This window comes from Gossypium hirsutum, chromosome D05 (assembly GCF_007990345.1).
Source record: "Gossypium hirsutum isolate 1008001.06 chromosome D05, Gossypium_hirsutum_v2.1, whole genome shotgun sequence".
NCBI classification, from domain to species: domain Eukaryota; kingdom Viridiplantae; phylum Streptophyta; class Magnoliopsida; order Malvales; family Malvaceae; genus Gossypium; species Gossypium hirsutum.
Genome location: NC_053441.1, coordinates 60,433,740 through 60,459,243, shown reverse-complemented (window position 1 = coordinate 60,459,243; position 25,504 = coordinate 60,433,740). Strand labels below are relative to the sequence as shown.

Sequence of the window (25,504 nt, the reverse complement as noted above, 5' to 3'; positions counted from 1 at the left end):
ATATCTTAATCGAAATAACAAAGTTCCATATTATTGTTTTTCAGGTCTGATTAGAACTGCAACTGAAGGTGATATTTCCTGCACCTGAGCAAATCTTAATAAAAAGGTTTATAAATTAATACGTATTTGTCTTTCTGATGATTTCCAATTTCTATATATTAAGAAGAGAATTGTGGTGGCTTTCTTTCTTTCTTGTGATACCTTTATCTTTATCTTATATTTGGTTTGTACATTTCTTTTTTGTCAAAAGTAATTTCATCAAAACAAAAAAAGATTACTTAGCTAATAAAAACGAACATAATTTGTTCTTTAACTCAATATATAAATAATTTAGTGGCTATAACTCGAGTAGACAGCTAGATATGAACTTGAGTAAATATTGGAATTATGTGCAATTATAATTGTATTATTTTGAAAACATATTGTGAAGATTGATAACAGCATATTAATAAATTTTTTATTATTTACATATTCATCACTTACTAAGCTATATGCTTACCCCCTTTCTTTCCCCTTATCTTATAGTGTCACTAAGCTAGCTCCGGGTACGGAGATCATTGGAGATCCGTCCACACTATCAACACTCTTTTGGTATTTTGAAATCAATATTTTGAATTATGGCATGTATAGAAGACATGGTTATTTTGTTATGTCTCTTAAATGATTTGGCCTAAAATGTTGGTCTATGCTATTTGATAATTTATTTTGTATAAAGTCATTGATGTTGGCTAATATTGATCAAATTATATGTTCATGATGATGCATTTCGTGGATGTGCAAGCTTGCATGACTTGACCAAAAAGTTTTAATTTAAAAAAAATATATATATATATAAGTCTTGGTTTTGTACAATTGCATGTGTTTATGTTCTGATAATGCCCCGTACCCTATTTCGGCACCGAACATAGGTAAGGGGTGTTAAATAGGTGATCCTAATGCCTTATCTTATAATCAATTGACTGAGCAAAAAAAAAAAAAGGAAAACATGCAAATACATAGTAATTTTGGCGGTAGAAGATCCAAACCTGTATAATCAATATCAATTCTAGGTTTTAATCGATATTCATAAACTTCAAAATTTTAATATAATAATCAAAACCAAAAAAACTTCAATATGAATCTCAAACATCAATATATATAATCGAAAATAAAAATATTAAATCCATAAAATCATAAAAACAAATCAATCCAAAAACAATAGAGAATCAATTTATTCTTAATGATTCAACATGATGAGGCTCAGATGCCACTTGTTAGAACCATAAAACAAGATCTAACTTAAAACTTAACAAACCAGAATCTATCATGTGAGGTCATCAAGAATAAATCAAGTGAGGTCATCAAGAATCTAACTTAAAACTTAACAAACCAGAATCTATCATGTGAGGTCATCAAGAATAAATCAAGAACAAAACTAGATGTGAAAGCGTACTTGAATCAATTTTTTGAAATCTTAGAAATCTGATACTAAAGTATGTATAAATACTTGGCTCATACTAAAGCCCAATAAATCTTAACCAATTTAGATCACCTTTTAATATAGGCTAACATTTTTATGATATTAGATAATGACATGTAGAATCCAAAATAACAAAATAAAATATTATTTTTATGATAATTATGATGTCAGGAGGTATAGATATCAGCTTCTTCTAGGTTTTTTTTTACAATACTTCAATAACATTCAGCTCACATTGTTAATTACAGACAATTGCTTGTCTTGTTTCGTATGAAATTGAAGAAAAAGTTGAGGGGAATTAAATTATTAACAGAAAAAGTAAGTCTAGTGTGGAAAATTGAAAAATTACATTGTAAAGCTCAGGTGGAATTTAGAACAAAAAGTAAAACAGGCCTTAAGTCAAAAAGTAATTGGACACATCAATTGCAATTGCAATTGCAAGGTAATTTCTGATTCATATTATTGAAGAACTCAAGACCCATTGTTCGTTTGCTTCGTATGAAACTGAAGAAGAAAATTGTGGGTAAATTAAATTAATTGAAACAAAAAGCAAGTCTAAGTCATCAATTCAAGGTATAGTTGGACTCATAAATTTCACCCTATCACACGTTGAGGGATTATTCACATTGGAGTCATAAAGTGATTAATTCAAGAAGAAAATTGAAAGCACAACATCCTTAATCGCTTAATATTGCAAACAATATCAATATATTTTACAAATAAGTACTGAGTCCGGGGGGGTGGGGGGGATATCTTGACGCAGCATTTGTTAAACATGAAACCGTTTGATAGCTAAAAAGGCCCCCTACGGCATGCCTTTTCTCCCTCACTATTTTCAACCCTAATTGTGTATGTTAGAACCCGAGAATCCTAGGATAATTCTCAGACACCGGAACCTAGGAATCCCGGACAACATGTATTAAATATGAAATCGTTTTGTAGCTAAAAATGCTCAATGCGGGAAGAATTTTCTCCTCCTCCATTTTCAACCCTAACTATGTACCTCAGACTCTAGGATAATTTTCAGACATCGTAACCCGGAAATCCCAGGCAGCATGTGTTGAACATGAAATTGTTTGATGTCAGGGGGTATAATTCCCTATAAAATAAACTCAGTAACAAACTCTAATCTTTAATTAGCTCTAACAGTCAAAAAAGTAATTCGACTCAACAATTACAAGGTATTTTCTTGTTACATTAATTATATAACTCTAGTAAATAATTCAAAGCCAATAGCTTACTAATGCTGAAATAAGAAACTTTTGCTGAAAATAAATTAATTAAAAGCAAGTCTAAGTCGCCCATTAAAGTGTGGAAAATGATAAATACATGTATCAACTTTATTAATGCAATTTATTTTTCCCATCGATCCAGTTTCAGGGGAAAAAAAACCCTCATTGAAAGGACTAATAAAGAACAAAAATAAAAGAACGAAAGCAAAACATGCCTAATTCTTAGTTAGAGATAATGGTCAAAAGTAATTCAACACCCATAATTGATTTGCTACCATTACCATTCGAGTTGGGTGTTTATAAAGAGGGCTTTCCTCGGCTATTAGCATTCAGAATTAAAACAATCAAAACACTACTTCATTTGCTCTTGCTTCATATTTCATGATTACGATGTCAAGTATGAGGTCTCGTAAACTTGTTTTATTTTTTGCAATATCTTGTCTTCTTCTTCATGAGAAATGCACCGATACTAGCGTGTGCAAAGAGAGTGAGAGAAAGCGCTACTTGAATTTAAGCACAGCCTTCAAGCAACCGATTTTTCAGGCAACGACGCCCTTTTTTGGGAAAGTGAGGAGTGCTGTGTATGGCGTGAAGTCTATTGCAACAGCTTTACAGGATACGTTGAAATGCTCGATTTTAGCTACCAACCTCTGGTTGTAGCAGGTACAATTAGCCCTTCACTGCTTAAACTACATCATTTGACTTCTTTAAATTTCAGATGTAATGATTTTAATGGAAGTCTCATCCCAGAGTTTTTTGGTTCTTTGAAAAAATTGAAATTACTGGATCTCTCTAATGCTAATTTTAGAGGTCCAATTCCTTCTCTACTTGGAAATCTTTCAGTGTTGGAGACTCTTAGATTGGGTGGCAACCGTAGGGTTTTCAATGTTGGAAAACTTGAGTGGCTTTCCCATCTTTCTCGTTTGAAAGAGGTCGATCTCAGTTTCACTAACCTGAGCAATGCCAATGATTGGTCTCAAATCATTAACCATCTTCCTTTGCTTCAAAAACTAAATCTGAGAGATTGTGATCTTCCAAGCATCTCATCTTCTTCTGTTTCCCTTACCAACTCTTCTACATCTCTCAACACTCTCGATCTCTCTTATAATAATCTCCCTTCTTCTGCCATATATCCATGGTTGTTTAATGTTAGCAGCAACCTTGTTTCACTTGACCTCTCAAGTAACCAGTTGAAAGGTCCAATTCCAGAAGCTTTCGGGAACATGATGGCTATTCAAGAACTTTATCTTAGTGATAATCTTTTGGTACTAGCTGAGAATCAAGGTAGGGGCGATTCTGGGTTGAATGAAATCGGAAAACTACCAGATTTGAGGGTTCTAGATCTTGGGTACAACCTTTTAAATGGATCCATAAGCAAAAGCATTGGACAACTTTCCAACCTGCGAGTCTTGCGGCTTCCAGGGAATTCTTTTAGTGGTGATGTGATTTCCGAAGCTCATTTCTCAAATTTCACCAATTTACAGGTCTCGGATTTATCGTACACTTCTTTGACTTTAAAATTCAACACCAGATGGATTCCTCCTTTTCAATTGAGTCAAATAAAGCTTTGCTCTTGCAAGTTAGGGCCTCGTTTCCCAGATTGGCTACGGACTCAAATGGACGTCTGTCCGGATATGGAATACCTTGATATTTCTGCTTCAGGAATTTCGGATTCTCTTCCCTACTGGTTTTGGGACAAATTTCAGGGATTATCGTACATAAACATGTCTTTCAATCAGATCAGTGGTACTTTTCCAAATAACTCTATCCACATAATCCATCTAGATCTAAGCTCTAATAATTTCTCAGGACCATTACCACGTTTTTCTTTAGACTACTATACGGGGACCATTAACCTTTCCAAAAACAAGTTTACTGGTTCAGTCTCTCCAATTTGCAATTTTACTGATGCAGTTTCTTTGACATTGTTTGATCTCTCAAATAATCTATTTTCTGGAGTGGTTCCAGACTGTTTTGGAAGTTTCCCGTTTTTAACAGCTTTGAATTTGGGTGATAATAGTTTCTCAGGCTCACTTCCAAGCTCCTTAGGATCTCTGGTTTCTCTTGAAATGCTAAGTTTACGTGGTAATAAATTCTCTGGAGTATTACCTTCATCTTTACAGAATTGTGCCGAGTTAAAATTGTTAAATAAACTTAAATGAAAGTTAAGAGTCATGTAAGTGAAAGGTCAAGAGTTGAAAGGTCAAGAGTTATATTGTTTTTTAATGGGTTTAAATTAGTAGTTTTTTGTTTAGGAAAATGAAAGGTCAAGAGTCATTGGTTTATGGTTATTATTAGATTTTAATATTTTCAATTTTTGTTGTTTTAAATGGTAAACTATAGCCTATAAATAGTTTGTAAGCTTTTGATTTTATATGAGAGAACAATTTTATATTGAGAACATTTTCCACAAAAATTTCTTGATTTGAGTGATAATGAATTATCAGGAGAAATACCTATGCGGATCAGTCAGAAGCTTTCATCGTTGGTTTTTCTTAGCCTTCAAGGGAACCAGTTTAGGGGAAGGATTCCCCATCAACTTTGTGGATTGAAATATCTACATATCTTGGACCTCTCTGTAAATAAAATCTCTGGTACCATACCACCATGCCTCAATAATTTCACTTCCATGGTAAAACAAGTGAGTTTAGATCGAAGGCTTGAGCATCACATCTTAGATACTGGACCTAGAGTTTTATCTCTGGAGGGTGTGTATAGTGAGCCTATATGGATCATTCAGGTTAGATATATTGATGAGGCATTGCTCACATGGAAGGGAACAAAGCAAAGCTATCCAGAACTTGGATTGCTACTAGCCATTGATCTCTCTTGTAACAAATTAACAGGAGAGATTCCTGAAGAATTAAGTAGTCTTCAAGAACTAGTTGTATTGAACTTGTCAAGAAACCATTTTAACGGAAAAATTCTTCAAAAGATTGGGCATATAAGACAACTAGAGGTGCTTGACCTGTCAAGAAACAAGTTTTCAGGAAACATCCCGACAAGCTTGTCTGAATTAACATTTCTAAGCAACTTGAACTTGTCTTATAATGACTTGTCTGGAAAAATTCCAGCCAGCACTCAACTACAGAGCTTTGCTCCTTCGTCATTTTCCCATAATAGAGGACTTCGTGGCCCTCCTATTTCACCAAATTGCTCAATGGTGGAACCACCTCCTGGCAAAGCTGCAGTAGGAAGTGAAGAAGATTGTGATGAGTTCATGAAATGGTTTTACACTAGCATGGGACTTGGATTTGCTGTGGGTTTCTGGGGGTTTTGCAGTGTTGTGTTCTCCAAGCGTTCATGGAGGCATTCATATTATCGTTACATGGATAATGCAAAGGATTGGGTTTATGTTACATTTGTTCTGCTGAAAGCAAGGTTAGTGAGGAGAATCAAAGGTCTTTCAACAAGGTAATAAATTCACTTTCTTCACTCCTTAACAAAGTTCTTTCAATGTTGAGAAATATGTCCTTAACTAAATAACAAAGTTCTATATTGTTATTTTTCAGGTCTGATTAGAACTGCAACTGAAGGTGGTTTTTACTGCATGTGAGAAAATCTTAATAAAAAACTTATAAATTAAGGCATGTTTTGTCTTTTTGATGATTTCTTTTTGTTTTTTGAATAAATTCTTTTTGATGATTTCTAATTTCTTTCATTTTTTTTGTAATACGTTTATGTTATATTTGATTTGTATATTTCTTTTTTTTGTCAAAAGTTATGGTCGTTACGTAAAAATCCAGTTTACTAGAAAACATATCTTCATTAACAGATTCGAAGAAACTATTGATTAATTATACTTTGAAAATGTTTACGGTTGCACTGCGGGAAAAATCTCAGTCAAGTCCAATTTTGGAAAACAAGATAAAACACATTTATTTGTAGCGAAATTTTTAGTTAAATTCGATTAGGAAAACATAAGTCGTGTTTTGAAAATCTATCGTTTTGATGTTCGTGAAGTTTCCCTTTAAAATCAATAAACAGTTAAAAACGACATTTAAAAGTCCAAAATCGAACGGTCCCCAAAAATAACAAAACACAACAATCCTAATATTTAATTAACCATAAGAACAGTAAAATATTTTATCCGAACTGTTGTCGCACCGACTCATCCTAAGTCTGAGACTTACTTGAAGTAGCAAATAAACAACGAATGATTTTTGAAACTCAGTGTGTAACATATCATATCATCAGTAGAAATTAATCAGACATATATCAAAAATAAAAACCGTATTAGAACACAATAAATGTAGATTTACAATCATACTCCCATCCGCTACACACCATCTCCAACCATCCAACACACTATATAGGGTATTGAATACCCATCCAACCCTACATATCGTTTAGTGTCGGTATGACACTTTTCAGAATATTTGCAGCTTAGCTGCCAGTTCATTAAGCGATTTATCACCTTTTACAAAGATATGTGTGATTGTGCCACTAGATACGACAAAGATATATTTGCTCACACTTCCCTGATATACACAAGTCCCACCCCAATGCACAAACAAAATTTATCAGATATCAGATATCAAAATTTATTTGACAATAATATTGTGCTTTGATAAGTGCTAAAAGTAACATGCTTTAACCTCATTCTTAATGCATTTTGGGTGATTATTCGATTTTAATGATAAATTTGGAACCAAAAGGAGTGAAAAACGAGTGAAAATAAAAAAATCGGAACAAGTTACCAAAGCCACACAGGCTGACCCCTTCCACATGGCCTAGCTACACAACCATATGAGATAAAAGGGAAAGTCATAGAATATTCAGGAAAACAATTCAGAAAACAGCATTTGAGCCGATTCTAAAGCAGATTTCCGTCAAGATTGAAGATTCCCAATTGATTTCTTAGGAGATTATCATGATCAGCTTCTTTATTTCTTTCAGTTATATTGTATCTTGGATGTTTTTATTTTAAATTATGAACTAATTTTCTAAATGCCTAGGGGAGATGAACCCTATGATGGATTCTGTCTTTTAATTTTTATTTTATGCAACAAATACTTAGATCTTGTTCTCAATTATGTGTGCTTAATTCTTGGTTTGATACTTTTAGATTATTGATCCATATGTGATGTGCTTAAATCAGAGGAGGTTAATAGACCTTGTTTAATAGTATATTTTGCATAATTGAGTGGAGTTGCATGCAATACTAGAAATAGGATGACATAAATCTATCAAATTAGAGTCAAATATAAAATTAATAAGAATCCATAGCATGAGTTAATGTGATAATAGGGGTTTTAATTAGAAAGAAATTTCAATTAATCAACCTAGAGTCAGTTGCCCTTACTCTCGAAAAAGATATTAGCATAACTCATGGATTTCTATGGATCAAGTTATTAAGTAAAGAAATTGCGTAATTTAGATTGATAGTGACAGATAAAATCTCAGTGATTTCTTTCTTAGGTATTATTTCACTTCTTGATTGTTAATCGTTTATTTTCTTATTTTGTTCTTTGTCGTGTTTGTTAGTTAATTAATTTAGTTAATTTTATTTTTTAACCAATCACTCGATTTATTCGATTAAATAATAAAAAGATAGTAAATTTTAGGTTTTTTTTTCATTTTTGGGGAAATATTTATTTATTTTTATTTTTTATGACACCAAATTCTTTAACCCGACAAAGACTTTTTTTAAAAAAATTTCCTTTGATTAATAATTTATAAATTCGATAGTTTTTAGTCATTTAACACGAAATTTTCTTGCATTGCAACAAAATGCCACAACACACGACATCAACTGTTTCATGTCATGACGTATGGCCTAAAAATGCTCTTAGTTTTCCTTTAGCATACATGACGTCGCAACGTTAGCTAATCCACTTTGTGAGGTCAGCCATATCATGACTTAGCCACAATCTCATCACGATGTCGGGCATTGATCAACACCATTCATGATGTCGTGATTTTAGCTGATCCAAATCACGACTTGGCCTTTGCCGTGTCGTGATGTTGAAGGCTATTTTCTACTATCTTCCTTGAAGTTGAGTGTTTCTCTTACAACCAAACACAAAAAACATAAAAATTAATATTAAACCTTAAAAACACTTTAAATGCATGAAAATAACTTAATTTCATTACTAAATTGTAAAATCCTAAAAATTAAAAAACACTACTAAATGTAAGATTTTTAGTGTGGAAAATTAAAAAATTACATTGTAAAGCTGAAGTGGAATTTAGAACAAAAGCAAAACAGGCCTTAATTAGTGGTTATTGTCAAAAAGTAATTGGACACAAGAATTGCAATTGCAAGGTAATTTCTGATTCATATTATTGAAGAATTCAAGACCCATCATATGAAACTGAAGAAGAAAATTGTGGGTAAATTAAATTAAATGAAACAAAAAGCAAGTCTAAGTCAGGTTTAGTAGGCCTATCAAATTTCACCCTATCACACGTTATTGAGATATTATTCACATTGGATCATAAAGTCATCAACTAAAGAAGAAAATTGAAAGCATAAACATCCATAATCGCTAATTGGTGCTAACAATATATAACAAGGTATTTATAACATTAATCCCATTACATTTATAGATAAGAGTTTTAATTTTACAAGAAAATTGATCACACTTATAAACAATAACTCTCATTTTAAAGACATTTATTCAATTTGTCACTCTAAATTTATCTTTCCTATTTTTGTCAACATTTTCCTTTATTAATTTGATCACCCAAAAAAGAAATCTATCAAATTTGTCACTCTACCATTAAAATGGTAATAGAAGACTAACTGTTTATTTACATGTATTTTTTTGGGGTGTCGAAAATAGGAGTAATTTTTATTTAGAGTAACTAACAAGGTAGTTTACCATAGTTTTAAAGTCACCAAAATAAGAATAATTACTATTTAAAGTGATCAAAATAAGAAATTTGCATTAAACATTCTGTTACAATTTAATGGTGGATTGTAACTAATTTAATCATTTTTTTTGCTCTCAAAATTATAAAAAAAAAAATTGGGATGACTTAAATTGGAACGACTAACCCCTATTTAGAGTGACTAGTGAGGTAGTTTACCCAAATTAAATATTGAATTGTAAAGAGCTTAATTTACAATATTTTTTTTATAATTTTTATAAATGCTTTAAAAACGATTAGAAGTTTTTTATTAGTACCATATTTGAATTATTAAAATATTTTATATATTTTAATTATGTTAATAATTCTATTAATTACATGAAATAAAACTATATTTCGAATATATTAAAAGTACATCAATTATGATTTAAATTTTTTATTATGATATTTGAATTTTCAAATAACAAATGACGTGATTATAATTAATTTTTTTATCATATAAATTTTATATATCATTAAAATATTTTATTATTATGTTAATAATTATTAAAATGTAAGTAAATAAAATCATTAAATATATTAAAAATTAAAGATAAAAGTAAATATAATTTGATAAATTTTAAAAAATAAAAATCCAATTTCAAAGTTTTCTCTACAAAATGTCGTCAACTTATTTCATTCCTCATTTGTTTGATTTCAATTTCTTAAGAGATTCATTTCGACTTTTTGGTTTCCTTTCCAATTTATTAATATTTTTAACACCTATAATTTAATTGTCCACATGGTTTTCTACCTTCACTTTTTTCAATAAATATAATAAAATATCAGTAATATAATATTTAAATTATAATTACAGTTAGATTTCAAAAATGTAGAAAAATTAAACTGCATAAACAATCCTTTGTGTTATTATTTTCTCTATTTTGTCACAATATCACCTTTAGTGGCTACTATAATCATTACTGTCATGACTCGAAAGTCAGTGGTGTCAAAAAATACGATTTTGGGATTTCGTTTTTGTGAACCAAGCTCGTAAATATTAATAAAATATTCTCAGAGTTATTATATTAATGAATTGAAATTCGAATAGGTAATTTTATCGAATTAGTGATTAATTAAAGTTTAGGGGTTAAATCGTAAAGTTTAATCGTTATAGATTTTTAATTAGAAAATGAGTTGAGGACCTAAATTGCAATTAACTAAAGGTCTAAAATTTGCAATTAGACCATGTTGGAATTGATAATGGTGGACGGTAAGGATTCTGTATGTATATAAATAACTAAAATTGAAACTGAATTAATAAGTTGAAGTTAATTAACTTAATATAATAAACATAAAAATAGGGATAGTGGATGAAAACAACATTTTCATCATCTCTTTTCATCTTCTACCCACAGCTAAACAAAGAAAACCTAAGGAGAACTTCAAAGTATTCGACCATATTTAGTCATTTTCTTGTAATTTTTATGGTTTTAGGTTATGAGAGCTTGATTTGCTAGCCCATGTACTAATTTGTGAGATTATTAAAGCTTTACGAAGTATCGTTATTGAATTCTTGAAGTTTTAGATGTTAAATTGATAGATATTAAGTTTAGAGGTGAAAAATGACTAAATTGTAAAGTTAATTGATAGTTTCATAATTAAGAATGAAACTAAATAAATTGAAGAATTGAATGTAGAAATGAGAAATAGGAGGTTCCTAATAGTTAATAGTGAAAATCATTTTCAATTTGAAGCTTTAGATTGAAAGTAAAGTTAGTTCCAGTTTTAGGGACTAAATTGAATAAATTAAAAGGTTTGAATAAAATGAAAATTGATTACAAATTGGTTGTTTATTGATAGTGCTATGTGTTTATGTTAATCCGTAGTTAACACTGATCCAGATTCCTAGCAAAGGAAGGGAAAATCCAAAGTATATTGTGACATATGATAATTTATTTGTCAATGATAGAACTTAAATTATAATGAATGTGATTTGGTCTACATGTAACGAAATGAGAAAAGGATAAGTTAATAACTATAAGGAACGTGTCAAAAGATAATTGATATGCCATAAGGGTTAGAGTGCTATATAAATCATTGTTGTTGGGCAATTCGGGGTGGTAAACCATCATTATCGGGCAATCTAGAGTGGTAGGTCATCCTTGTCAGGCAACCTGTGATGATAGATTTGAATTGAGAAAACCATCATTGTCGGATAACTCGGGTTGGTAGGCATTGTGCAGAAAGTTATCATTGTCGGGAAATTCGGGATGCCAAGTTAAGTTGAAGTGATAACAAGCTAAACGTTACCTGGAAAAAGAATAAGCTTATAAGCTCGGGATTTTATTGAGAAGGTAACATGAATTTAGGCTTTATGTGTAAGGAATGAATATGCCAAATGATGAGATTACAACTTAAATGCTACATTGTATCATCTCTATTATGTTGCTTTATGTTATAGATATACTACTAAGTTATGTTACTCAGTGTATGATTTATTTTCCATACGCAAGTTAGGTTTCAAGTAAAGGTCTTGTGTATTGACTTCCACATCCAAGCATTACTCTCGGACTCAGCATTACTCTTGGCATGTATCTAGGTGGTTGGATCATGTTGAATTTGATGTTAAAGATGGTATATAATTAAGTTTGACATGTTGTTATGTGTATATATATGGTATGTAACTTAGGATTCCTCTAGTTGAATGCTATAAAGTATGAGAAGGTGTTTGAGAATGCAATGCATATATGTGCCTAACAAATTGTTGATATATTATATGTCACTAAGTGCAACTATGTGTGATTTGAAACTGCTATGAATGATTAAATGGTAATTAATTAATGAATATGACATATTATAGCTCAAACTCAGTGATCGAGTCAGATGTAAGGTGTTACAATCACTTCCATTCAAACACTATATTTTTCTTAGCAATTAGCAACTACTCGTTTCAAGAAAAAGGAAAACCACAAAACTCTAAATCAATGCTGAAGTCGTCCATTAAAGGTTTAATACATCCATATAGTATGAATGCTCATGTGCCATTCAAGCTGGGTATTTATAAAGAGGGCTTTCCTCAGCTATTAGCTTTCAAAATTAAAACAACAAAACACTATTTCATTTCTTCCTGCTTCATATTTGATGATTACGATGTCAAGTAAGAGTTCTCATAAACTTGTTTTATTTTTTGCAATATCTTGTTTTCTTCTTCAGGAGAAATGCACTGACGCAAGCGTATTGTGCAAAGAGAGTGAGAAAAAAGCGCCACTTGAATTTAAGCACAGCCTTCAAGCCATGGATTCGTCAGGCGACGATGCCCTTTTTTTATGGGAAACTGAGGATTGCTGTTTTTGGTATGCCGTTGAATGCAACAGCCTTACGGAATACGTCGAAATTCTCGATTTTAGCTTGCAATCTTGGGTTGTAGCAGGCACGATTAGCCCTTCACTGCCTAAACTACATCATTTGACTTCTTTAAATTTCAACAGTAAGGATTTTAATGGAAGTCTCATCCCAGAGTTTTTTGGTTCCTTGAAAAAATTGAAATTACTGGATCTCTCTAATGCTAATTTTAGAGGTCCAATTCCTTCTCTACTTGGAAATTTTTCAATGTTGGAGACTCTTAGATTGGGTGGCAACGGTAGGGTATTCAATGTTGGAAAACTTGAGTGGCTTTCCCCTCTTTCTCGTTTGAAAGAGCTTGATCTCAGTTTCACTAACCTGAGCAATGCCAATGATTGGTCTCAAGTCATTAGCCACCTTCCTTTGCTCCAAAAACTAAGTCTAAGACATTGTGATCTTCCAAGCATATCTTCTTCATCACTTTCCCTTGCCAACTCTTCTACATCTCTCACCTATCTCGATCTCTCTGATAATAATCTCCCTTCTTCTGCCATATATCCATGGTTGTTTAATGTTAGCAGCAACCTTGTTTCACTTGACCTCTCAAGTAACCAGTTGAAAGGTCCAATTCCAGAAGCTTTCGGGAACATGAAGGCTATTCAAGAAATTTATCTGAGTGATAATCTTTTGGTACTAGCTGAAAATCAAGTTAGGGGCGATTCTGGGTTGAATGAAATCGGAAAACTACCAGATTTTAGCGTTCTAGATCTTGGGTACAACTTTTTAAATGGATCCATAAGCAAAAGCTTTGGACAACTTTCCAACCTGCATGTGTTGCGGCTTGCAGGGAATTCTTTTGATGGTGATGTGATTTCCGAAGCTCATTTCTCAAATTTCTACAATTTAGGGAAGTTGGATTTATCGTACACTTCTTTAACTTTAAAATTCAACACCGGATGGATTCCTCCTTTTCAATTAAGTCAAATAAAGCTTTGCTCTTGCAAGTTAGGGCCTGGTTTCCCAGATTGGCTTCGGACTCAAAAAGACTTCCTACTGGTTTTGGAATACCCTGATATTTTTGCTTCAGGAATTTCGGATTGTCTTCCCTACTGGTTTTGGGGTCATGGTTTATGGTACCTAAACATGTCTTTCAATCAGATCAGTGGTACTTTTCCAACTCACTCTATCGACATAACTCATCTAGATCTAAGATCTAATAATTTCTCAGGACCATTGCCACATTTTTCTTTATACTTTGGTTTTATCGGGACCATTAACCTTTCCAAAAACAAGTTTACTGGTTCAGTCTCTCCAATTTGCAATTTTACTGGTGCAGTTTATTTGACATTGTTTGATCTCTCAAATAATCTATTTTCTGGAGTGGTTCCAGACTGTTTTGTAAGTTTCCTGTTTTTAACAGCTTTGAATTTGGGTGATAATAGTTTCTCAGGCTCACTTCCAAGCTCCTTAGGATCTCTGGTTTTTCTTGAAATGCTAAGTTTACGTGGTAATAAATTCTCAGGAGAATTACCTTTATATTTACAGAATTGTACAGAGTTAAAATTCCTGGACTTGAGTGATAATGAATTATCAGGAGAAATACCTATGTGGCTCGGGCAGCGGCTTTCATCTTTGGTTTTTCTTAGCCTTCAAAGGAATCAGTTCAGGGGAAGGATTCCTCACCAACTTTGTGAATTGAAATATCTACAAATCTTAGACCTCTCTGTAAATAAAATATCTGATTCCATACCACCGTGCCTCAAAAATTTCAATTCCATGGCAAAAAAAGTGAGTTTAGATAGAAGGATTGAGCTTCACCTGTTAGATGCACTGTATGTGACATCGTTGATTGATGTTAGGTATGTTGATGAGGCATTGATTACATGGAAGGGAACAAAGCAAAACTATCCACAACTTGGACTGCTACTAGCCATTGATCTCTCGTGTAACAAATTAACAGGAGAGATTCCTGAAGAATTAAGTAGTCTTCAAGAACTGGTTGCATTGAACCTGTCAAGAAATTTTTTTACAGGAAAAATTCTTCAAAAGATTGGGCATCTAAGACAACTAGAGGTGCTTGACCTGTCAAGAAACAAGTTTTCAGGAAACATCCCAACGAGCTTGTCTGAATTAACATTTCTAAGTATCTTGGACTTGTCTTACAATGACTTGTCTGGAAAAATTCCAACCAGCACTCAACTACAGAGCTTTGATCCTTCATCATTTTCTCATAACAGAGGACTTTGTGGTCCTCCGATTTCACCGAATTGCTCAATGGTGGAACCACCTCCCGGCAAACCTGCAGTAGGAGGTGAAGAAGATTCTGACGAGTACATGAAATGGTTTTACACTGGCATGGGACTTGGATTTGAGGTCGGGTTCTGGGGGTTTTGCAGTGTTGTGTTCTTCAAGCGTTCATGGAGGCATTCATATTATCGCTACTTGGATAATGCAAAGGATTGGGTTTATGTTTCATTTGTTTTGCTGAAAGCAAGGTTAGTGGGGAGAATCAAAGGTCTTTCAACAAGGTAATAAATTGACTTTCTTCACTCCTTAACAAAGTTCTTTCAATGTTGAGAAATATATCCATAACTAAAGAACAAAGTTCTATATTTTTTTTCAGGTCTGATTAGAACTGCAACTGAAGGTGGTTTTCCTGCATGTGAGAAAATCTTAATAAAAAACTTATAAATTAATACATGTTTGTCCTTTTGATGATTTCTAATTTCTATATACCAGGAAGAGATTTGTGATGACTTTCTTTGACTTTTTTTGTAATACGTTTATCTTACATTTGCTTTGTATATTTCTTTTCCTTCGAAAGTAATTTTATCAACAAATTGCTAATAAAAAGGGAAAATAATTGATTGGAGAAATTTTATCAAAATTATAACAATAGTTTCCATAAAATGTTGAAAATCTTCTTTATATCTATGCATATCTAAACTATACCTTTTCTTATCTTGATACCTAAACTACTTATTTTTTGCTACATAAGGTACCTAAACTACTTATTTTTCCCAATCCGTTAAGTAAACCGTCTATTTACAAAAAAAATTAACCCATAAATTGCTACCTAAATTATGTATTTTTTTCCATTTTGGTACTTTTTTTTGTTACAAGTGAAACCTTATGTAGCAAAATAGACAAAAAAAACATTATTTTCTTTTATATATATATTTTTTCTTTCTTTAGTGTCAAACTGATGGTCAAACCAGTTAAGTCACTAATTCTCAATTTGATCAGTTTTTCCAATTTTATAAAATATTTTTAAAATTTCAAAAAAAATTAAAAATAGAGATAACGGGGTCAATTGTCTTTTTAGCTTGATTCAATCAATCCATATCAATTTGCAAGTCAATTGGTTTAACCCCCTATCTCGATCTAGTTGTAAAAACGCTAGTACTAATCGACGAAATAATTCGTTAGCATCTCAACCGAGAAAGAGATGATGTAAAAGAAAACTATAAAATAAAAGAATTAAAAAATGTGTTTGAAACTTTATATGATTTGGCAAATTATTATTGGCTGATTTTTTTAACTGATAAATAATATAGTATAGTTTAAATGCCAATTTATGAGTTAACTCTTATTTCTAATATATAATATAGTATTAAAAATATTTATATATATTTTTAAAAATTTAACAATACACATATTGCATTATATTATTTAATTTTTATATCATTATTCTGTTTTTCATAATTATTTTTTTAACTTATGATATTTCAACCATTTAATTATTTTAAAATTTAAATATTTAAATAAAATAACTATAAATACTAACATTAATTTAAAATGATTGTATTCTAAAACATTGAAAATTTTAAAATTTCCTATCCAAACAAAGTTCTGTTGATAAAAATCAACATATATAAAATTACTGGACTGATGTTTAAAAAATGACATAATTTCAATTTTTTAATAATTTTTACTGTAACGACTTAATTTCCGTCGATGTCAGAAAATTTGGTACATGTATGCCAGTACGATGTACATATGGCACACCATGTATCAATGTTCAGTTAGTTTGTCAACTATACCGAATCTAAACAATGGATGAATTTTTTAATAGAAAAGACTAATTGGCTTTTTTAACTAGTATATAGGACTAATTTACGTATTTTTGTTAATACAGGAGATAAAATGCAATTTATTGAACTTTTACCACCCAAAACTGATTTTACGAGAGAGAAAACACGTGCCAAACCGTTATAGCTGAGGGAACACCAAGGCGAAAGAACTGAGGAACACCAAGAAAAGCATCCTTGGACAATGGTGAACGAGTTTTCTCACATGTAGATGAATACCTTACATAAATCCCAAGTAAGATCACATTCAACCATGTTGATAAACTAAAAGCTATTGCAGCTCCAAGATCACCTAAAGCCAATTTAAACACAAGAATCCAACAAAGAGGCACATGGAAGCACAGTATAAAAATTGAAGTTAAGAGCATTGGTAGAATCAAACTTTGCATTTGTAGAAATCGAGTCAAAGGTTTAAGGATGGTGCTTGCAAATAGTCCCGGGATTAACCATAGGGAATATTGGCGAGCTTTGTAGGAGATAAGTGTATCTTGGCCAACAAGAGGTAACAATTTGTCCATGAATATCCATAGCATGCAAATGGGAGGGCAAACTAAGATGATGTTGGTGCTGTAACTGAAACTAACAGATTCAGTGCAGACTTGTTAAGCAAGTCTCGTGACTTGCTGAGTAAACAAGAGAATTCGAACAAGAGGAAGAAGGAAAAGCTAAGAAAAATGAAGAGAAAAGTTGATGAACAAACTGAACTTCATTCATAGGTTGAACAATGGCATAATGCCAATACATAAACCAAGTAATTTGCTTGTCAAAATCTGCATAATGATACCTAATCATCACCTACTACCACTAATACATTGAAACTTGAAAAACTAAGCTTGCACACTTAAACAAAGCTGACTTAACAGCTTAATTGTCATCAAAATTACATCAATCATAAACCTAACATAGTTCTAAATGAACTAAAGTACATTACATTAACTTAAGATTACAAGATGAACAAAATAGGAATAGTTCAGCTCGTTCCAGCAGCTCCTGCATGACTTGGTCTTCATGGCCTGCATGGTGTCAAGTTTGCTGTATGCTGAACCAACTTCATCACTCCTCCTTGGTTTGCATGGAGCAAACACCTAGCTTCTTCCTTAGACATTCGAACCTTGTGACACTAAGGGCTTTGGTTAAAATGTCTGCAAGTTGATCCTCTGAATTACAGTGGATCAGCTTTACTTCCTGAGCTTGCTCCATTTCTCGAACAACATGCAACTTGATGCTGAAATGTTTTGTTCTTCCATGGAACACTAGATTTTTAGCAATTGCTACTGCAGATTGGTTGTCACAAAAGATCTCAGTAGCTTCCTTTTGATGCACATTCAAGTCAGCCAATATTTTCCTTAGCCATATGGCTTGGTTGACAGCACTTGCTGTTGCCACATACTCTGCTTCAGCAGTAGATTGAGCTACAAGACTTTGCTTCTTTGAGCTCCAGCAAAACATGGCTGAACCAAGGTTAAAAGCATACCCTGAGGTGCTTTTCATGTCATCTATCGAGCCAGCCCAGTCACTATCAGTGTAGCCAACCAGCTTCAGATTTCCTTCTTTGCTGAACTTCAAACCATAGTTTAAAGTGCCTTTGACATATCTCAGCACTCTCTTTGCAGCTTGGAAATGCTTCTCATTGCAGCAATGCAAGAACCTTGAGAGCAATCCTACAGCATACATGATGTCTGGTCTAGTGGCAGTCAAGTATAGCAAGCAACCAACTAGACTCCTGTAGGTTGTTTCACAAACTTTCTTAAAATCACCTTGGCTCGATAGTTTTTCTCCAACAGCAACAGGTGTTTTAGTTGCCTTACTGTTTTGCATGGAGAACTTGGTCAGAATCTTTGTGGCAAAGCTTCTCTGGCTTAGAAATATTTCATTCTGTACTTGAGACACCTCCATTCCAAGAAAATAAGACATCTCCCAAGATCAGACATTTCAAACACTTTCTGCATTTTGGTCTTGAAATCAGCCAGCACTACTCGATCTCCTCCTATCACCAGAAGATCATCAACATACAGGGACACAATGAGTTGTATTTGTGTCCCTTGTTTCTTGACATACAGTGTTGGCTCACTCTTGCTTCGATCGAATCGCAGATCAGTCAAGTAGCCATCGATTCTGCTATACCAGGCCCTTGGAGCCTGTTTTAACCCATATAGGGCCTTCTTCAGTTTGTAGACCATATGCTCTCTGCCAGCTATTTCAAACCCTTGTGGTTGTTCAACATAGATGTCTTCATCTAAGAAACCATTCAGAAAGGCTGATTTCACATCAAGTTGATGGATCTTCCATTCGAGCTGTGCTGCTAAGGCAATCAGCAGTCTGATGGTATCGAGCCTGGCCACTGGTGCAAAGGTCTCCAGGTAGTCCAAGCCATACCTCTGACTGAACCCCTTGACAACTAGTCTTGCTTTCAACTTTTTCAAGGTACCATCAGCATTCTGCTTGGCTTTGTACACCCATTTCACCCCAATCACCTTCCTTTTGACTGACCTTTCAACCAATTCCCAGGTCTGGTTCTTCTCAATCATGCTGATCTCATCAGCCATTGCCTGCTTCCACCCTTGCTGAGCCTCAGCCTCTTCAAAGTTGCTTGGTTCAGCTATGGCTACATGAGCCGTTTCATAAATCTCAGCCAATGACCTTGTTCCTCTGACTGGTTCATCATCAATATCCATTTCAGGGACATTTTGGTCTGGCTCAGCTTGGTCTGCTGCAAGTTCTTCAAAAACTTCTTCAGGTTCATGTTTTTCCCAGTTCCAACATGACCTCTCATCAAATACCACATCCCTGCTTACTGACACTTTGTTTGTTGAAGGATCTAAAATTCTATAGCCCTTCTTAACAGTGCTATAGCCCACCAAAACACCAGGTCGAGCCCTTTCAGACAATTTGTCCCTTTTAACAGCAGGTACATGTGCATAACAGATGCATCCAAAAACCTTCAGATGAGCCAGTGATGGCTTGAAGCTAAACCAGGCCTCGAATGGGGTCTTTTGATCCAAAGCCTTGGTTGGAAGTCTATTTTGAATGTATGTTGCAGTGTTAACTGCTTCTGCCCATAGTGCTTTAGGCAGATTCTTCTGAATCATCAAGCACCTGGCCATATCCATCAAACTCCTATTCTTCCTTTCACTTACACCATTTTGCTGAGGTGTATATGTGTTGGTAAGTTGATGTTTGATGCCTGCCTTATCACAGAAGGCTTGGAACTGAGCTGAGGTGTACTCAGTCCCATTATCAGACCTTATGGTCTTCACCTTGCAGCCTGTTTCAGTCTCAGCAGCAGCTTTGAACTTCCAAAACACAGTGGCCACCTCTGATTTCTGTTTTAAGAAGTAAATCTAGCAATATCTCGAGAAATCATCAATGAACAGTATGAAATACCTGTTTCCACTTAATGACTCAGTCTTCATAGGGCCACACACATCAGTATGCACCAGTTGGAGTTTTTCAGAGGCTCTCCAGGCTTGATTCGAGGGAAATGGGAGTCTGGCCTGCTTTCCTAGCTGACATACTTCACATACACCATCATGGTCCACTGAGTTGATGAAGTTTTCAGCCAGGTCTTCTCTGATCATTCGGGCCATCGATATGAAGTTGGCATGTCCCAGTCTTTGATGCCACAGCTTGGATTCATCTGAAGTGGCTGTGTAGGCAGTGTCTGACTTCTTTGTCCAGTCAACCATAAAGCTCTTATCAGCCATGGGGACTGCCATCAGTTTGGATCCACTTGGATCACTGATTTGGCACTGGTGGTCTTTAAACACAACTGAATAACCTTTTTCCAGCAACTGAGCTATGCTGAGCAGGTTTCTATCAATTTCAGGCACCAACAGCACATTTGAAATCACTTTGGTACCTGTAAGGGTGCATATCAGCACATCACCCTTGCCTTCAGCTTGAATAAAATGACCATTTCCTATCTTGACTTTAGTTCTGCAGCTTCTGTCTAAAGACTTGAAGATTGCAGCATCAGGTGTCATGTGGTTGGTGCATCCACTGTCTAGGAGCCAACCAGATGAGGACCTTTCCTGAGCAGCTGAGCATGACACAGTAAAGACTTGCTCCTCTTGGTCACTGTCCTCCTTAGCTACTCGAGCCTCAGCTTTCATCTGTTGAGTCTGATTGCGCCTTGATTTGGCCTTGCTCTTACAGACTCTCTCAACATGACCCTTTTTCTTACAATGCTGACACACAGCATCTGGATTAAACCAGCATTTTTCTTCTGAATGACCAGCCTTTCTGCAGTGCTTGCAAGTCTGACCTTCTCTCCTTGCAGCATCATCCTTTGGCTTGTCTCTCCAGGCCTTCTTGCCTTTGTAGGCAGTATTTGTTCTTGCCTGAAAGGCACCTTCTTGGTGCTCCTCCAGTCTGCTTGTTCTCCTCTGCTCTTGAGCATATAGAGCATTGATCAACTCTGTCAGGGAGATGGTGGACAGATCCCTTGAGTCCTCGAAAGATGAGATTTTTGCCTCATACCTCTCAGGCAGAGTTGCTATAACCTTCTCCACTATCCTAGCTTCATTGAACTGCTCTCCAAGGAGCCTGATGCTGTTAACCACAGCCATAATCCTGTCAGAATATTGCTTGACAGTTTCTTCTTCCTTCATCTTCAAATTCTCGAAATCTCTCCTCAAGTTTAACAACTGTTGCTGCCTTGTCCTCTCTGTCCCTTGAAACTCTTCCTGCAACTTGTCCCAGGCCTGTTTTGGTGATTCACAGGCCATAATCCTTGTGAAAATCACATCAGACACTGAGTTTTGGATGCAAGACATAGCCTTGTGCCTCTTGGTCCTTTCATCAGCATGCTGACTGATCTGAGCCACTGTTGGATTAGCTCTAAGTGGCTCTGGTTCAACATCAGTGTTGACCACCTCCCACAGATCGAAAGCCTGCAGGTAGGTCTTCATTTTGACCACCCATATGTGATAGCCTTCTCCATTGAAGACTTGAGGTGCAGCTGGTGAAAAGCTTGATGAAGCCATGGATTTGTGTAACAGGTCCCTTAAGAAATAGGCTCTAGATACCAATTGTTGGTGCTATAACTGAAACTAACAGATTCAGTGCAGACTTGTTAAGCAAGTCTCGTGACTTGCTGAGCAAACAAGAGAATTCGAGCAAGAGGAAGAAGGAAAAGCTAAGAAAAATAAAGAGAAAAGTTGATGAACAAACTGAACTTCATTCATAGGTTGAACAATGGCATAATGCCAATACATAAACCAAGCAATTTGCTTGTCAAAATCTGCATAATGATACCTAATCATCACCTACTACCACTAATACATTGAAACTTGAAAAACTAAGCTTGCACACTTAAACAAAGCTGACTTAACAGCTTAATTGTCATCAAAATTACATCAATCATAAACCTAACATAGTTCTAAATGAACTAAAGTACATTACATTAACTTAAGATTACAAGATGAACAAAATAGGAATAGTTCAGCTCGTTCCAGCAGCTCCTGCATGACTTGGTCTTCATGGCCTGCATGGTGTCAAGTTTGCTGTATGCTGAGCCAACTTCATCAGATGAGCGAAATAATGGCACTGTAAGTATAGATTCCCAGCTTTTTATATTGTTGTGAACCATAAGCTTGCCCACATAGAGTTTCCAATCCACCAGCCATTCCTGACTAGTTTGAATGAAAAACATTCAATTAGTTTAAGATGCTCCATCAATAGAGTAGCTTAGCAGAAGAAAGAGTAGCTTACCAGAAGGCTAAAACCAGTGATATTGGTGAGGGATGTAGCAATGGCGACGCTAGAGAGAGAAAGCTGACCAAGATGTCCTACCATTATTACTGACACAACTTGCACAAGGTATTGTAGAACCGTCACCGCCACCATTGGTGCTGCTATTCGACTTCCCTTCTTCAGCTCTTCTATATATCCACCCCAACTTGTTGCCCATTTCTTCTCATCTTCTCTCTCCTCCAATTTCGCCATGCTTTTTTTGTTGTTTTGAATCAAATATTGAGGGAGCCAAGCAAATGAACCCATCTCCTTATAAATTTATAAACTGTGTTTATTTGGATTTCAAGCTAGAATCAAATAAATAAAGGCATAATCTCAGATGATAAAATAAATAAAAATAGGACCAAAAAGTGAGACTATATCTGGGTTGAAATCAAAGCTGGATGATGTTGCAGTCATTGCATTTATTATTTTCCCAATATTATCTTATAATCACAAAGAACAAAAGATCCCTAAATTGTATTCTCTAAGGAAATAATAATACTATACTTCTAAGGTAGCATTCCTGTCATTGTTATAATAATAACTAGACAAAAATATTTTCAAGAGATCTGATTTTTGGTTAACCTTTATGAATTTTGATATTTTATAATTTTATATATGAAATTATTAGCATAATTATAGATATAGTATCGATTTATGTTTACATAGATATAGTATCGATTTATGTTTACATATAGTGTATAAAAATAAATTGATGTGTTTATTTCTTTAAGAAATATGCTACTGAATCAAAATTATTATTTTGTGTGTGCATTTGAATCACAATAAACATTTCATTTGCACCAAATCAAAGTTTATGAATTAAATTGCCATTGAATCAAAATTTTTGCTTAGTCTAAAAATTATCCCTTTTTATATCTTTAAGAATATCATATCGTAATTAAGTTTAAACTTGAAAAATATTGAAAAAAAAATACCCTTTAATTTTTTTTAACTTAACAAAGTTATCCTATTTAATTTCAATTTTATTATTTTATGTAAATTATAGGTATAAATATTTAAAAATAGAGTTCACATTATATTAATTTACTCCAAAAAAATAAAAATTTAAATATGATTTAAGTATATAATTTTTATAAATTTATTTAAATTTAAATGAACTAATTATATAAAAATTTCTATTAATTTAATTAAAATATAGTAGATTAACCTACAATTAACTTCTAAGCTTTCAGACTGATTTTTCTAATAAAATTTGTTATAATAAACTTTTGAACATCTAATAATTTATGGGAAAATTATAGCAAACCTTTTGTGTTTCCAATTTTTTTTTCTCTTTTTGATTCTTATTTGTTGTTTATATGGACGGATTCCCAACCCATTATATTTTTCTTTAATAATTAGCAACTAGCAGCTATCTCAAACAAAAAGGAAACTACAAAACTCTAAATATTCAATGTTGAAATAGTGACTAAAATGTCTTGACTCTATAACTTTCAACCTTAAACATGCCTAATCTTTATTTGGCACTAGTAGTCAAAAAAGTAATTCAACTGTATTTTCTGATAACATTAATTATATAATAATATTAAATCATTCAAAGGCAAGGTTTACTAATGATGAAAGAAGAAACTTGTGCTGAAAATAAACTAATTAAAAGCAAGTCTAAGTCCATATAGTATTAATTAAAAGCATTAGATTGCTTGGGGAACAGTTTAGTGAAGCAAGAATTGTAGATAAGGTTCTCTCAACTTTTCCTGAGAGATATGAAGCCAATATCTCTTCCCTTGAAGATTCGAGAGATCTGGTTAGCATCTCTTTGAATGAGCTGACCAATGCTCTTTATGCTCAAGAGCAAAGAAGGGCCAGCAGGCAGGAGGAGCATTAAGAATGTGCCTTCCAAGTTAAGAGCATACCTGCCTCGAGCTCCTCTGGCTACAAAAGGAGAAAGGCTTGGTCTGACAAGCCAAGAAGAGATGGAGCAAGAAGGAGATATCCACCTTGCCCACACTACAAAAGGCTCAGTCATCCAGGAGAAAATTATTAGTTTAGGCTTGATGTGCTGTGCAAAGTCTACAAAAAGATGGGCCATGCTGAGAAAATCTGCAGAAACAAAGGCAAACTGAGACAAAACCAACCTCAACAGCCAAGAGCTGAAGCTCAAGTGGCAGAAGAAGGCAGTGACTAGGAAGAGCAAGTCTTTGCAGTCTCTTGCTTAGATGCTAAAGGAAAAGCCACAAAATGATGGCTGATAAACAATGGTTGCATGAACCACATAACTCCTAATACTGCTATCTTTGAGGACATTGATAGAAGCTTCAAAATAAGGGTGAAAGTTGGCAATAGACACTTCATCAAAGTAGAAGGAAAATGAGATGTGTTGATTGACACTCCCACAGGTATCAAACTTGTTTCAAATGTCTTGTTTGTGCCTAAAATTGACAGAAATCTGCTAAGTATAGCTCAGTTGCTAGAAAAGGGCTATTCAGTAATGTTCAATGGCGAAGAATGCCTGATCAGTGATCCAAGTGGATCCATGCTGTTGTTAGTGTCCATGGCCGATAGAAGCTTTGTAGTAGACTGGAACAAGAGCTCAAATAGTGCCTACACAATAGTGTTAGATGAATCTAAGTTATGGCACAAGAGGCTAGGCCACGTTAACTATAAGTCACTGGCTCAATTGACCAAAGAAGACTTGGTTAAAAACTTCTCCAAATCAGTTGAGAAAGAAGATGTTTATGAAGTGTGTCAGCTAGGAAAGCAAATCAGTTTTCCATTTCCTTTGAACAATTCCTGGAGAGCCTCAGAAAAATTACAACTAGTCAACACTGATGTGTGTGGCCCTATGAAAACAGAGTCTTTGAATGGCAGCAAGTATTTTATCC

At 34.0% G+C, this 25,504-nt stretch overlaps 4 protein-coding genes across 5 annotated transcripts in view; 3 read left to right on the top strand and 1 right to left on the bottom strand.

Moving 5' to 3' along the window:
• Positions 1–25,504, top strand: part of LOC107947929 (golgin candidate 1) — a 98,154-nt gene that overhangs the window by 62,234 nt on the left and 10,416 nt on the right. The gene's annotated exons all lie outside the window — the stretch shown is intronic.
• On the top strand, positions 3,082–6,213 carry LOC107942821 (receptor-like protein EIX2). Its single transcript, XM_016876540.1, has 4 exons — positions 3,082–3,311; positions 3,410–4,776; positions 5,139–6,105; positions 6,204–6,213. The coding sequence occupies exons 1-4, from the start codon at positions 3,082–3,084 to the stop codon at positions 6,211–6,213; spliced, it is 2,574 nt and encodes an 857-aa protein (XP_016732029.1).
• On the top strand, positions 12,622–15,598 carry LOC121216891 (receptor-like protein EIX2). The gene is made up of 2 exons (XM_041092380.1): positions 12,622–15,359; positions 15,455–15,598. Exons 1-2 carry the CDS (start codon positions 12,631–12,633, stop codon positions 15,462–15,464), a joined length of 2,739 nt encoding a protein of 912 aa, XP_040948314.1. The 5' UTR covers positions 12,622–12,630; the 3' UTR covers positions 15,465–15,598.
• On the bottom strand, positions 22,448–22,870 carry LOC107942824 (protein DETOXIFICATION 7-like). The gene is made up of 2 exons (XM_041092881.1): positions 22,635–22,870; positions 22,448–22,555 (listed from the first exon to the last, which is right to left on the bottom strand). Exons 1-2 carry the CDS (start codon positions 22,866–22,868, stop codon positions 22,448–22,450), a joined length of 342 nt encoding a protein of 113 aa, XP_040948815.1. The 5' UTR covers positions 22,869–22,870.